We start from the raw sequence: 16270 nt of genomic DNA, 5'->3' as shown, positions 1-16270 counted from the left end.
AGTGATGTGTCATTGCCGTTTATGCTATTTGATTTCGCCTCGTAGGAGGTGATGGTGTGCAAGCCCTGCCACAGCTGTTGAGCGTCTGTTTGTGTCTCCAACTTTGTCCGGAATTGCATCTTTGCTCTCATGATAGTCTTCCCGACGTTGTACCTGGACTTAGTCTCTGGATTGCCAGTCCTGAATGCCACAGATCTAGCCTGCAGCAGACTACGAATCTCCTGGTTCATCTAGGGCTTCTGGTTTGGAAGGACTCAGTTTTTGTGGGCACACTCGTCCACACAGGTCTTGATGAAGTCAGTGATGACTGTGGCATATTTGAACTTATCTTTACAGAAGTGTGAGCTGCTTTAATCAAACTGGCCTGGTGGTTCCTTCACAGTTGTGCTCAGATATCTGTAATCACAGAGGAATGGTTTACTTTTGGCATGGTAACATAGGCTGTAATTTGTAACCTTGATAACGTTTGTAATGGCAGGGACAGAAACCCGACTGAAACATGGAAATGAAGGAAAGAAGAGTATGATATTTCAAGAATTCATGGAGGAGAAAAGGAGATTGAAGAGAAGGTGGTAGATTGGGAGGAAGGAGTGATTGGGTTGATTCCTTTAAGAGTGTTCATAATGATGTGATTTGAATGGGTGCGGGGAGTACTAATGAGATGCAACTGTTAACATTCTAAGTTAGCTTGGGACCAGTAAGGGAAATTACATGGTCAGTAGTTTGATGACAGCATGGACCAATGGAGCTAAAGGTCAATTCTCTTTCTAGCTCGTTTCTCAAGATTGAGGGTGACTTGCTACCAGTTCAGTTCTGTGGTTTCTGCTGTGACAGAGGAAGTCAATGTGGGACTCACAGACAGTGCCACAAGTGACACAAGATGTGCTTGAGCTTATGGCAGATGATTAGTTTGTTGTTTACAATGGATTTCTATATGTTCCTGCTGCATGGACTCATTTTGGTGAATGGAGATGAGAGAAATTAGAGAATGGTGAACCGTTAGGTATAGGACAACCTGCTTATATCCTCAGGAGAAAATTTATTTGGTGGAATAAGGGAAGGGAAGGAAGCCATGGAGACTGATAAATGTTTTGTCTCAATCTAGTGACAAAGATGTCCATTAACTCTTTGTATATTGTTGGGTATGGGGATGCAAGGGGCTAGTGGCAGGGGCATGATAAGCAACATTTCACTTACCTGTGATATGTAAAGCACATGTTCGTTCAAATAATGATCACTATACCTAAAGGCAATTGTGAAACCTGTCTCTGGTTTTCTAAATCCTGGCATGCTTATTTTTTCACTTTGTTATACTGTCCTGTTTTCTTTGTTTGTTTACTAAATGAGCTCCACAGGGAGTGTTGTTGATCAGAAGGACTTAGAGGTAGAAGTGCATAGTTCCCTGAAAGTAGCGACACAGGTAGACAGGGTGGTGAAGAAGGTGTATGGCACACTTGCCTTCATTGGTTGGGCCAATGTGTCATGTTACAGCTGTACAAAATGTTGGTGAGATCATGGAGTACTGTGTGAATTTCTGGTTGCCATACTATTAGAAGGATGTCATTAAGCTAGAGAGAGTGCAGAAAAGATTCACAAGGATGTCACCAATACTGAAGGGCTTGAGTTATAAGGAGAGACTGGATAGTCTGTACTGTTTTCCCTGGAGCAAAGGAGGCTGTGGGGTGACCTTGTAGAGATTTATAAAATCATGAGGGGCATAGATAGGGTATACAGTCAGTCTTCTTCCCAGAGTATGAGAGTCTAAAATTAGAGGGCATAGGTTTAATCTGAGGGGGGAAGATTTGAAGGGCAAGAGGGTGGTGAGTATATGGAATGAGCAATTACTACATTTAAAAGACATTTGGACAGGTACATCGATAGGAAAGGTTTGGAGGGATACAGGGCAAACACAGAAACGGGGATGAGCTTAGGTAGGTACTTGGTCAGCATGGATGAGTTGGGTCGGACAGCCTGTTTCCATGCTGTGTAACACTGTGACTCTATACAATAAAATGACAACAGTTTTCAGAACATAATATATTAGATTGGAATTTGCTCTGCTCAGTTAAATTGCTATGTAATAAAAAGAACCTATTTTGACATGCCTAAACTATTTTATAAGTATTATATTTATTTCTGTGCTGCATATTCAAATGTAACATAAGATCATAGCAAATTGCATCATTAATGTTGCATGAATAAATGTTGCAGAAATGCTCGAAGGTGGCCACTGATGATAGATCCTCAAAGCCAGGCAAATAAATGGGTAAAAAATATGGAAAAAGCCAACAGTCTTCATGTTATTAAGCTCACTGACACTGACTTTGTGAGAACTTTGGAAAACTGCATTCAGTTTGGCACACCTGGTAAGTCACAAATATGCAGTTTGTAAGCAGTGCCTTAAGGAGGCACAATTTACCATCAAGAAAACTATCTTCTGGCAGTCATAATTAGACAGACACAGAACAATATCTGGAGTTTTTTTTCCCAATTATTATGTCAAATAGCATATACAAAATAATCCCAATCTGCAATACAATGCTGTGATGAGCAAATAGGTTAGCATACTGATTTTTTTTAATATACAGTATATATCAGCTGATTTTCATCTTGAAAGACCATGGTTTAAAGACAAATTTCAGTAATACAATGATGAATTGTTTACTGTTCTCCTTTTCAGTTGGTGCAAGGGATTGATAAAAAAAAACTTCTGGGTAGCATTTTAAAGGAAATAATGTTTTGGGAATTTGGAATTCCCATTGGTCAATGTTACCACTGTACCCAACTGGGAATTGTTCAGCAATTTGTGGATAGCTGTAACATTGTGATAGTGTCAGTTTGTATTGTTTCCACCTAGGAATGTACCACAAACTGATTACATGAAGGTTATCAGAAAGAAAAAATTCAATATTTTGAAATAGTCCTTCAGAATTTAAGGTGTTAACAGCAGCTAATATGAAATTATTATATATCAAAGGATAATTATCTATGAATAAATTGCGAACTTAAGTTTATAGTGTAAGTAAATACCTACTTTATGTGGTCAATAAGCATGAAATTTGTAAAAAAAAAATGTATAAGTATAAATAATATTTTTTTCAGTTTTGTTGGAAAATGTTGGTGAGGAGCTGGATCCCATCTTGGAACCATTACTACTTAAACAAACGTTCAAGCAAGGTGGAACCATATGCATTCGACTAGGTGACTCTACAATTGAATATGCCCCAGATTTTCGCTTTTACATCACAACTAAATTGAGAAATCCCCATTATCTTCCAGAAACATCTGTCAAGGTCTGAAATTTGATCAAAATTGCTTATTTTATACTTTTTTTTAAATTACTGATATGTGCAATGTAGACATTGCTAGCAAGGTGAGTAATTACTCCCTATACCTAACTTAATTAAGGTTGACCTGAATAGCTTGATGGGCAACTTTATAAGCTGCTGAAAGTCATCACATTGCTGTGGGTCACAAGTCACATTTAGGTCAGACTGAACAAGAGTGGCAGATTCCTGTCCTGAAGGGGTGTGAGTGACCCAGATGGGTTTTTGCAACAATTTGCCAGTATTATGGTCACTATTACTGACAATAGCCTTTTATTCCAATGTTATCTAATCAACTAGATTTATATTTCCAGCTGTCAAGTACAGTTTGATCATGTTTTTTGATGATTAATCCAGGCCTCTATATCTAGGAATGTAACCATCACATTTACCATATCCTAAAGCTTTATACATAATTATATAAATCTATCAAGGCTGCATGCTGTCCTTATTGATTTTTATCTAATTTTTCCTCAAATACTTCTCTTGACTAATTGGAAAACATTGTGAATGATCTACCAATGACTGCCTATAGGTTTAACTAGCTCAGTATCACAGCCACTTAATTTTACAATTATGGATCCAAGATAAAATAAAATCAAACATTTCGGAAGTCAATTACATCACATTGAAAATGCTACCAGTAAAATAGTTTCTGACCTTAAGGAAATAATAAACTATTAAATTTGAATCTTGGAACTGTTATGTTGCAATGATATCATGAACATATGATTATAGCCACCCTTCCAAAAATATGACAGTTTTTAGAGCATTATAGAATCTTTTCATACAAAGCTTCTTTGTATATATATTTACAAATATATCTAACCCTCTACTTTGTTTAACATTAAATAAACACTTTTTTAGCATCCTTAGATTAATAGATTGTTAAGTTAAGTCAATAGAAGTGTTTACTTTTTTACTTTAATTGAATGCCTAATGACAATTATGCTCTAATTCTACATGATGACAGTTTGGCCATGATTAAATATTTGAATAGGCTGAGTGCATCTGTTCTAATGTGATCACCACATATATGGTGATATGAAATAAGTTATAAGTATTGTATTTATATTCAATAATGATTGCAATGAACTGCTAGCAATCCTTGTATTTTTGATATTTTCCCCTAACCTACAGGTGACACTGCTAAACTTTATGATTACTTCTGAGGGGATGCAAGACCAGCTTCTGGGCATTGTAGTGGCGAAAGAAAGGCCAGACTTGGAAGATGAGAAGCAGGCTTTAATTTTACAAAGTGCAGAAAACAAAAGGTAAAGATACAAATTTCTGTCATTAATATACATATTCCTGTAATGCATACACTTTTTTTCTATCTTTCAACTAAATTAGCACAGAGATAATGAGTTACATTTGGAGGCTTTCACAGGAAAAACAATGCAATTAAAAGTAGTAAACATTTTTGTAATATAGGCCAACTGATGCCACCAAATCATTTTGTCAATATAGAAATGTATTAATTTGAGTGAAATGGTGGAAGGAAATGTCATGGTGTTCATCTTCACATCCACCAACTCTGAATCCCAATCCCAATAGCAACTGGACACATAGAAGGAATTCAATAATCTCACCAGGCCAGTCAGTGCAAATACGAGGTATTACAATCAACATGTTTTCCATCCAATGTTCTCAATATGTTTGACACCACCTACCATCTATCAGCAATCTACATGAAATGTCACATTTTCTGTCACATTTCTTCCTTTTGCTATAGATTCCTTAACTTACAGGGAAAGCACTGAAGCCTCAGTTGATCTCTATTTGCTTGATCAGTTATTGTCTATATGGACACCTTAATTGGTTTTAATGCAGTGTAGTTACATATAATGTCAAGCATGTTATTGCCATCCTATCTACTACTTTCATATCAGAGAACATGACACATTATCGACATTAGAGAATAACCAGCTGTGATGGAATTCCCACTCTCTGGCTTTTCACTTCTTGTTATCAGTAGAGACTGGAAATCTTAGGCAAGCAGAGCTGTTAAGGTCCCAGTGTCCATGAACTTTTATTTATCAGGATTCTTCCAGGCTGGATTTGTAGATGTTTTTAAACATCTTGCTATTTCCCATATACTGTTGTATAATGGAACTTGAGAATCTTTATTCAAAGTAAATGATCTACATGTGAGAGAGAAGTAGAAAAAACGTGCACTTGTGGGAGGATTGCAGACTTCATTGTGGTTCATTGTGCTATTGAGTGCAATACACATAGCCTTCCATTTGCCAATCAGAGATGTACAGCAATAAAAAAGGATATCATTTCTTCAATGCCAGTTGCGACGTGACCATACACAATGCAACTTACAGGACAGTCTCAGTCTCCCTCTGGCAGTCACAATGCCTTCATTCTGCAGCAGTCTGCTCTGCCATCTGATTTCAACCATCAGGACAAATAAAAAGGTAACAAAAGAATGATAAGTGCGATCCACTTGTGACGTGGCTTGTGACTCCAGTGCACAATCTACACACTTGTGGCCTATATACAATGAATGCCATGCTGTCAGATAAAACATGAAAGACCAATGATGTGCTGGGGCAATGATTCTGCTGGCTGAACTACTATACCTGACAATGCTAGAGTACTCAGCATAGTGGATCTCAAGATTTGCAGTGTTCTGCTGCAGAACCTCACTGTCATGAGGAATCCTATAAGCCCCTTGAACACTGATATGGAATGATGGCAGAATTCTGAGCCAGCACAGCAAAAAAGTAAACATATATCAAAAGTGTGATCTTCCACTGATCTTCCCACATCCTGGAAAATGAGATATTGTCCACCAGGTGCTGTAGTTTGGTTGGGTTTTCGCAACTGAGCTAATGGAGATGCCCACAATTTCTGTTAACAACAATGTTTATTAACCAATCCCCAATTCCTACTAATATGTTATACCTAGTTTTGTGTAATTACCCTTTGTGTGTGACCTTTTTGAACATCTAAACACATTATATCCTCTGGTATCCCTTTATCTACACTATGAAAAAATCCTAACAGACTTGTTTGACATGATTTTCATTTTACTTATCCATGTTGCTAAGTCACCTTGTTTTTTTAAGTGTCATATTGCAGCACATTCCCTGGTACTGATGTCACTTTAAAAGGCTTATCATTCCCTGTTTTCTCTCTCCCATCTTACTAGAACATCTTATTAACCTAACCTTGTTATCTGATAAAAATTTTTTCAAATTTATGGAGAAACAATTTACTCTTTTTTTTAAAGAGAATTCATCAGAAGTGATTTCTAGTCTTATCGTTTGGGATACTTTCAAAGCCTTTATTAGAGGTCAAATTATTTCTTATATGGCAAGCATCAGGAAAAAAGCTAACAGAGAAAGAGCTGATCTAGTTGATCACCTGAAACTATTAGATCAAAAATATGCTTGGATCCAGATCCGGCTTTATATAAAAGGCGAGTTGAAATTAAAACTAAATATGATCTTCTTTTAACATATTCAATTGAAAGTCAACTTTTAAAAGATAAAAGTCAATTTTATATTCATGGAGATAAAACAGGTAAATTACTGGCTAACCAATTAAATATCTCCAGAGCTAGACAGCAAATTAAAGAAATTTCGAAAGCCAATGGCGAGAGGACAATTGATCTTTTAGAAATAAATGATACTTTTAGAGAATTCTATTCTAATCTTTACAGTTCTAATTTTCCTAAGATAATACAGTAATGGATAATTTCTTTGACCAATTAAACGTTCCTATACTTTCCACTGAAAATCGAAAACAGTTGGATCAATCTATTACATACGAGGAAATCGCCGAGATTGTGTGATCTTTACGTTCTGGAAAGACTCCGGGTCCTGACGGATTTCCTGGAGAATTCTATAAGGCCCTTTCCTCTTTGCTTATACCTCACTTATGTGCTGTCTTTTCGGATTCTTTTAAATTGGGTAGATTACCACAATCTTTTTATGAAGCCTCTATTTCACTTATTCTTAAGAAAAATAAGAACCCAACAGAATGTGCTTCGTACAGACCAATTTCGCTACTTAATGTGGATGTTAAAATTTTATCTAAAGTTCTAGCTCGTAGATTGGAAAATATTTTACCTTCAATTATATCCGATGATCAGACTGGTTTTATTAAAAATTGATATTCTCATTGTAATATTTATCATTTATTGAATATTATCTATTCTCCCTCTAAGGAAATATCGGAATGTGTGATATCTCTAGATGCTGAGAAGGCCTTTGATTGGATTGAAAGGAATTACTTATTTAAAACCTTAGAGAAATTTAATTTTGGGCCCAATTTTATCCAATGGACTAAATTTCTTCATTTATCCCCTTCTGCTCGAGTTCTTACTAATTTTCAAAATTCTAAATCCTTTAAACTTCAACGTTGAACCAGACAGGGATGTCCTTTGAGCCCTTTGCTCTTTGATTTAGCCTTAGAACCTTTAGCTATTTCTCTCTGAGAATCTAGAGATATCCTTGGTATCTCCAGAAGAGGTATTAACCATAAAGTTTTTATATTGCTGATGATTTATTACTCTTTATATCTAATGTTGAAGCCTTCTTACCTCCTATGCTTTCTTTACTTTCTCGCTTTAGTCATTTTGCAGGCTACAAATTAAACTTATACAAGAGTGAACTTTTTCCTCTGAATAACTTGGTACCAGTTGATATTAACATTCCTTTTAAAATTGTGAGAAATCATTTTACCTATCTGGGGGTGTCAATTACTAAAAATTATAAGCATTTATTTAAAGAAAATTTTTTCACCTTACTGCACTATGTGAAAAGGGTTTTATCAAGTTGGTCTCCCCTTTCTATATCATTGATTGGCTGAATTAATGTTATTAAAATGAATATTTTACCTAAATTTATATATCTATTTCAGGCTTTACCTGTTTTTATTCCTAAATCTTTCTTTGACTCTCTTGAGTCAATTATTTCTTCCTATATATGGAATAATAAACATCCTAGACTAAATAAAGTTCACCTTCAGAAGGTTAAAAAGAACGGAGGTTTAACCTTACCTAATTTTAGATTTTATTACTGGGCAGTCAATGTATGAAATCTTACGTTTTGGTTACATTACATTAATCAAGAGGCTCATCCAGTATGGGTCTCTTCGGAAATTAATTCTGTTAAAAAATTTTCTATTATCTCTTTGCTTGGTTCTTCACTTCCAATATCATTAAATAAACTAACAGATAATTTAGTAGTTAAACGTGTTTTGAGGATTTGGCTACAATTTAGAAAATATTTTGGTTAATTGAGTTTTTCTTTGTCCAGTCCCATTTTCTTTAATTACTTTTTTAAACCTTCTATGACTGATGTAGTTTTTAAAGAGTGGGACAAGTTCGGTACTACTTGTTTCCAAGATCTGTTTGTTGAAGGAAACCTTTCTTCATTTGAACAATTGTCTACCAAGTATAATTTACCAAAAACTCATTTTTTTTAGATATTTACAAATTAGAGATTTTCTTCGATCTCAATTACAATTTTTTCCTTTGAGTCCTGATACGAATTTGTTAGATGTAATTTTTAATTTGGAACCTTTTCAGGATGGCTCAATATCTAATGTTTATGGCAGATTACTAGGAATGAGTAAGGTGCCACTAGATAAAATTAAAAATGCTTGGGAACAAGATTTGCAGATGTCAATTTCTGAGGAAACTTGGAATGAAATTTTCAAGTTGGTTAATACTTCGTCATTATGTGCTCGTCATTCTCTCCTTCAATTTAAAGTGGTCCACAGAGTTCGCTTGTTTAAAGATAAATTATCCCGTTTTTATTCTGACATATCTCCTTACTGTGATAAATGCAATAATGGAGTGGCTTCCTTAATTCACATGTTTTGGATGTGTCAGAGTCTTAAAAAATGTTGGACAGAGGTCTTTCATACTTTTTCTGTACTTTTCAAAATAAATTTTAAACTTAATCTTTTGACTGCACTATTTGGGATTGTTGGAGAAAAAGATATAACTTTGAAGGCTTCTGATTTACATATTCTGGCTTTATTTCTCTTATAGCCAGGAGAGCTGCATTGCTTAAATGGAAGGAAGTTACTCCACCTACTCATGCTCAATGGTTATGGGATGTTATGTCATACTTGAATCTAGAGAAGATTCGCTGTTCAGTTTTTGAACCTAACCTAGACTTTCAAACCCTGTGGGGACCTTTTTGGAATTATTTTCAAAATCTCTGATCTGGGGACTAATATGCAGATATTGGTTGACACGGTTACGTTTTTAAAAGTTTTTCCTTGTTTTTTCCATCTAACAGCTTCGGATTTTGGTAGTGGGAGTAGATTTTTTAATATAAAATATGTCAATTTTTTCTTCCTTTATTAACTAACTACAATATGTGATTATTAATTTAGAGTATTGTAATCTAAGTATGATTTAATACAACGTATTCAGTAGTCTTTTTATTCTCTTTCTTGATGCATGTTCTCTGTATTTTTTTCATGGATTCAATAAAAATATTGTAAAGAGTAAAGAGAACAAGTGTTTGCTACTCTCAAATCTTTGGGAGTAATTTTGAATTTTAAAAGCTCAAACAAATGTGGTTACTAACCTTTTTAAAACACCAAAATATAATCTATCAGGCACAGAAAACTGCTTAGTGTTTACCGCTATTTAATTTCCAATTTTCTTTCCTAAATTCCAGAAACAAGGCTCAGAGGATTAAGGTCCATGGCCATTGACTGCCACTATGGCTTCCTCCTAAGGCCTTCTGAACATTTATCTGTAGGGCCTCTTGGCCCCCCGTGAAAACTTGATTTCTCCTAATTTAAGCATCCTCTGCTGATGTTTCCAGTGCAATGTTTGAAAATGATACAGCCTGCAACCTCTTGTGCTTAGCAATTCTTGAACATCTTCCAAGTTAGCATGATTTACAGAACTGTTGCCAGCATCTGCTGCAGCTATAATGCATTTCCCCCTAAAAAGTTATATACCATCTTTATGTGATGTTTGCCATCAACAAAATTCTGTGGACGCAGGAAAGAAACTTGGAAGGTAGTTTGCCTCCCAGGTGCCAGGGTCCGGGATGTTTCAGATCGCGTCCAAGATATCCTGAAGGGGGACGGAGAACAGCCGGAGGTCGTGGTACATATTGGTACCAACGACATAGGTAGGGAAAGGAATGAGGTCCTGAAGAAAGACTATAGAGAATTAGGAAGGAAGTTGAGAAGCAGGACCTCAAAGGTAGTAATTTCTGGATTACTGCCTGTGCTAAGTGACAGTGGGTGTAGGAACAGAATGAGGGGGAGGTTAAATGCGTGGCTGAGGGATTGGAGTAAGGAGCAAGGATTCAGATTTCTGGATCATTGGGGCAGGTATCACCTGTTCAAAGAGGACGGGTTGCACTTGAATCCCAGGGGGACCAATATCCTGGCGGGGAGGTTTGCTGAGGCTACTGGGGAGAGTTTAAACTAGAATTGTTGGGGGGTGGGATCCGAACTGGAGAGACTGGGGAAGAGGTGTTTGGCTCTCAAATAGAGAAAGCTAGTAGTAGGTACGATAGGCAGGTGATAGAGAAGGGATGTGCTCAGACAGGTTTGAGATGTGTTTATTTTAATGCAAGGAGTATTGTGAACAAGGTGGATGAGCTTAGAGCTTGGATCAATACTTGGAGCTGTGATGTGGTGGCCATTACGGAGACTTGGATGGCTCAGGGACTGGAATGGTTGCTTCAAGTGCCGGGTTTTAGATGTTTCAGAAAGGACAGAGAGGGAAGCAAAAGAGGTGGGGAGGGTGGTACTGTTGATCAGATATAGTGTCACGGCTGCGGAAAAGGTGGACGTCGTGGAGGAACTGTTTACGGAGTCTCTGTGGGTAGAGGTTAGGAACAGGAAGGGGTCAATAACTTTACTGGGTGTTTTTTATAGGCCGCCCAATAGTAACAGGGATATTGAGGAGCAGATAGGGAAGCAGATCCTAGAAAGGTGTGAGAATGACAGAGTTGTTGTGATGGGGGATTTTAATTTCCCAAACATCGATTGGCATCTCCAGACAGTGAGGGGTTTAGATGGGGTGGAGTTTGTTAAGTGTGTTCAGGAAGGATTCCTGACACAATATGTAGATAGGCCTACAAGAGGAGAGGCTGTGCTTGATTTGGTATTGAGAAATGAACCTGGTCAGGTGTCAGATCTCTCAGTGGGTGAACATTTTGGTGATAGTGATCATAATTCTATCTCCTTTACGTTAGCACTGGAGAGAGGTAGGAACAGACAGACTAGAAAGGCGCTTACTTGGAGTAAAGGGAATTATGAGGCTCTCAGGCAGGAAATTGGAAGACTAAATTGGGAACAGACGTTCTCAGGGAAAAGTACGGAAGAAATGTGGGAAATATTCAAGGGATATTTGTGTGGAGTTCTACATAGGCATGTTCCAATGAGACAGGGGAGTCACAAGAGGATAGAGGAACCGTGGTGTACAAAGGCTATAATAAATCTAGTCAAAAGGAAAAGAAAAGCTTACAAAAGGTACAGAGAGCTAGGTAATGTTAGAGATCTGGAAGAGTATAAGGCTAATAGGAAGGAGCTTAAGAAGGGGATTAGGAGAGCTGGAAGGGGGCATGAGAAGGCCTTGGTGGGCAGGATTAAGGAAAACCCCAAGGCATTCTACAAGTATGTGAAGAGCAAGAGGATAAGATGCGAAAGAATAGGGCCTATCAAGTGCAGCAGTGGGAAAGTGTGTATGGATCCGGAAGAAATAGAGGAGGTACTTAATGAATACTTTACGTCAGTATTCACCACGGAAAAAGATCTGGGGGATTGTAGTGGGGACTTGCAGCGGGCTGAAAAGCTTGAGCATGTAGATATTAGGAAAGAGGAGGTGCTGAAACTTTTGGAAAGCATCAAGTTGGATAAGTCGCTGGGATGGGATGAGATGTACCCCAGGCTGCTGTAGGAGGCAAGGGAAGAGATTGCAGAGCCTCTGATAATGATCTTTGCATCGTTGATGGAGACGGGAGATTGGAGGGTTGCGGATGTTGTTCCCTTATTCAAGAAAGGGAGTAGGGATAGCCCAGGGAATTATAGACCAGTGAGTCTTACCTCAGTGGTTGGTAAGCTAATGGAGAAGATCCTGAGAGGCAGGACTTATGAACATTTGGAGAGGTATAATATGATTAGGAATAGTCAGCATGGCTTTGTCAAGGGCAGGTCCTGCCTTATGAGCCTGATTGAATTTTTTGAGGATGTGACTAAACACATTGATGAAGGGAGAGCAGTAGATGTAGTGTATATGGATTTCAGCAAGGCATTTGATATGGTACTCCATGCAAGGCTTATTGAGAAAGTAGGGAGGCATGGGATCCAAGGGGACATTGCAGTTTGGATCCAGAACTGGCTGGCCCACAGAAGGCAAGGAGTGGTTGTTGAAGGGTCATATTCTGCATGGAGGTTGGTGACTAGTGGTGTACCTCAGGGATCTGTACTGGGATCCTTGCTCTTTGTGATTTTTATAAATGACCTGGATGAGGAAGTGGAGGGGTGGGTTAGTAAGTTTGCGGATGACACAAAGCTTGGGTGTGTTGTGGATAGTTTGGAGGGCTGTCAGAGGTTACAGCGGGACATAGATAGGATGCAATGTTGGGCTGAGAAGTGGCAGATGCAGTTCAACCCAGATAAGTGTGAAGTGGTTCATTTTGGTAGGTCAAATATGATGGCAGAATATAGTCTTAATGGTAGGACTCTTGGCAGTGTGGAGGATCAGAGGGATCTTGGGGTCCAAGTCCATAGGACGCTCAAAGCTGCTGCGCGGGTTGACTCTCTGGTTAAGAAGGCATATGGTGTATTGTCCTTCATCAATCGTGGAATTGAATTTAGGAGCCGAGAGGTATTGTTGCAGCTATATAGGTCCCTGCTCAGACTCCACTTGGAGTACTGTGTTCAGCTCTGGTCGCCTCACTACAGGAAGGATGTGGAAGCCATAGAAAGGGTGCAGAGGAGATTTACTAGGATGCTGCCTGGAATGCAGAGCATGCCTTATGAAAGCAGGTTGAGGGAACTCGGCCTTTTCCCCTTGGAGCAATGGAGGATGAGGGGAGACCTGATAGAGGTATATAAGATGATGATAGGCATTGATTGGGTGGATAGTCAGAGGCTTTTCCCCAGGTCTGAAATGGTGGCCACAAGAGGACATAGGTTTAAGGTGCTGGGGAGTAGGTATAGAGGAGATGTCAGGGGTAAGTTTTTTACTCGGTGAGTGCGTGGAATGGGCTGCGGGCAACGGTGCTGGAGGCGGATACGAAAGGGTCTTTTAAGACACTGTTGGATAGGTACATGGAGCTGAGAAAAATAGAGGGCTATGGGTAAGCCTGGTAATTTCTAGGGTAGGGACATGTTCGGCACAGCTTTGAGGGCTGGAGGGCCTGAATTGTGCTGTAGTTTCTCTATGTTTCTAAAATTGATGCGCACTGCTTTGGTAAGCTAAGTTTCAGATTTTACCCCAGTAAGTAAATCAGAACTGATGTGCTGCCTGCATTGCATGCAGTGAGCCAGGCTGAGCTGTGAGCTGTGATTCTGTGCCTATCTTCTGAATCTGTCCCATTTAGCCCCTTTAATATTTGAAACATGCTTTTTCAGTTCATGTGATCAGAGACATTATAATATATTTGAACCCACTTGAACTGGAAGAGTCTCGGAAGTTACAATGTGAGATTCTCTTGGAGAAGGACACTCAGACATTCTTATACATATACAAATCATGGAGGAAATAAGAGAGAATGAAACCAAAGTTTTCTACAAAGTAAGAGGGCAATAGCATCCAGTTCTTGTGTTTTATTTTCCTTATCATTTAGATACAAAAAGGCACACTTTGGATCATACAAACAGCACGTGGTGTTATTCTATTGTAGTACAGGCTCTGTTTAAGGATGCCTTGAATTTTCTGATCTGAAAATTAGAAGGAAAACTGAGTATTCTCCAATGTGGGCATGTGATCTTTCATGTGTGGTATACCCTAATTACTCCATCCACATGATCCTTGCTGCCAAAAACAATAAAATGAGAAGCTGTCATTAAAATATTTAATACCTGACTTACAAAGCCTGTTAAATATGGGTAATGAAAGAATGATTGTGTTAATTGTGAGTTACAAGACTGTATTATTCAGTCTTAAAGATGTTCGTGATAAATCCAAACTAATATATTTAGGTTGTAGATTAATATATGTTGTCTGCCATCACTTTCCTGTTCCTTTAGAATGAAGTAATAATTGTGCAGTAAATACACATGTAATAAGTTGAAATGTTTAACATTTCAGGCTGCTAAAAGAAATTGAAGATAAAATTCTGGAAATTCTCTCAACCTCAGAAGGAAATATTTTAGAAGATGAAACTGCCATACAGGTTTTATCTTCATCAAAAGTACTTGCTAATGAAATAACTCAGAAGCAAACTGTAGCTGAGGAGACAGAAAAGAAGATTGATGCTACTCGAATGGGCTACAGACCGATTGCAGTACACTCTTCGATCCTGTTTTTCTCAATTGCTGACCTTGGCAATATAGAGCCTATGTACCAGTATTCCCTGAATTGGTTTATCAACCTGTTCATCATGTCTATTGAAAATTCAGAAAAATCTGATGTCCTATCAGAGAGGTAAGATGAAACTTGGTCTAGTTTTATATTGTGCAATCAGAAAACGGATAATGTTTTCAACATTTGCAAGGATGGAGAATTGATAATACTATACAGTAATGGAAACTTTGATTGGGCAGTGTGTACACCAGCATTCAAAGGCAGCCTCACTACACTGATCTATAGAACCATAGAACCATAGAACAATACAGCACAATACAGGCCCTTCGGCGCACCATGTTGTGCTGACCTTCAAACTACTCCTAAGACTATCTAACCCCTTCCTCCCACATATCCCTCTATCTTAAATTCCTCCATATGCTTATCTAACAATCTCTTGAACTTGCCCAACGTATCAGCCTCCACCACCACCCCAGGCAGCGCGATCCATGCACCAACCACTCTCTGGGTGAAAAACCTCCCTCTGACGTCACCCTTGAACCTTCCCCCCATTACCTTAAAGCTATGCCCTCTTGTATTGAGCATTGGTGCTCCGGGAAAGAGGCGCTGGCTGTCCACTCTATCTATTCCTCTTAATATTTTGTATACCTCTATCATGTCTCCCCTCATCCTCCTTCTCTCTGATGAGTAAAGCCCTAGTTCCTTTAGTCTCTCTTCATAATCCATACTCTCTAATCCAGGCAGCATCCTGATAAATATTCTCTGCACCCTCTCCAACGCCTCCACATCCTTCCTATAATGAGGCGACCAGAACTGGACACAGTACTCTAAGTGTGGTCTAACCAGAGTTTTGTAAAGCTGCATCATTACTTCGCGGCTCTTAAGCTCGATCCCACGACTTATGAAAGCTAACACCCCATAAGCTTTCTTAACTACCCTATCCACCTGTGTGGCAACTTTCAGTGATCTGTGGATATGAACCCCCAGATCCCTCTGCTCCTCTACACTGCCCAGAATCCTGCCATTTACCTTGTATTCTGCCTTGGAGTTTGTCCTTCCAAAGTGTACTACTTCACACTTCTCTGGATTGAACTCCATCTGCCACTTGTCAACCCAGCTCTGCATCCTATCAATATCCTTCTGTAAGCTTCGACAGCCCTCCACACTATCCACAACACCATCTATGTTTGTGTCATCCGCAAACTTGCTCACCCACCCTTCCACCCCCTCATCTAAGTTATTAATAAATATCACAAAAAGTAGAGGTCCCAGAACTGATCCTTGTGGGACACCGATCCACCGATCTGTACACTTACTGATCTGTGGGATGATTCATTTTTGCAAGTGCACTGCTGTGTAGCAGCATTTGCGTTAGGTTTCTGGCACAGCTGTGGGAGAGTGCGGGGGTTTGTACCAGGTTCCCAGCACAGAGAGCAATGCATCTCTATGTGTATAATGCTATAATGAC

The 16270-nt window shown here is 38.6% G+C and overlaps 1 protein-coding gene across 1 annotated transcript in view; it reads left to right on the top strand.

The window, feature by feature from the left end:
• The window catches only part of dnah7 (dynein, axonemal, heavy chain 7), a 236137-nt gene that overhangs the window by 155943 nt on the left and 63924 nt on the right, over positions 1–16270 (top strand). Inside the window, exons 47-50 of the mRNA XM_052011084.1 lie at positions 2212–2366; positions 3103–3293; positions 4467–4600; positions 14587–14922. Coding sequence (XP_051867044.1) covers positions 2212–2366; positions 3103–3293; positions 4467–4600; positions 14587–14922 — 816 coding nt within the window. The remainder of the gene's footprint in view (positions 1–2211; positions 2367–3102; positions 3294–4466; positions 4601–14586; positions 14923–16270) is intronic.

The sequence above is a fragment of the Pristis pectinata genome, chromosome 1 (genome assembly GCF_009764475.1).
Source record: "Pristis pectinata isolate sPriPec2 chromosome 1, sPriPec2.1.pri, whole genome shotgun sequence".
Classification (NCBI taxonomy): Eukaryota; Metazoa; Chordata; class Chondrichthyes; order Rhinopristiformes; family Pristidae; genus Pristis; species Pristis pectinata.
This window is presented reverse-complemented; position numbering and strand designations above follow the sequence as displayed.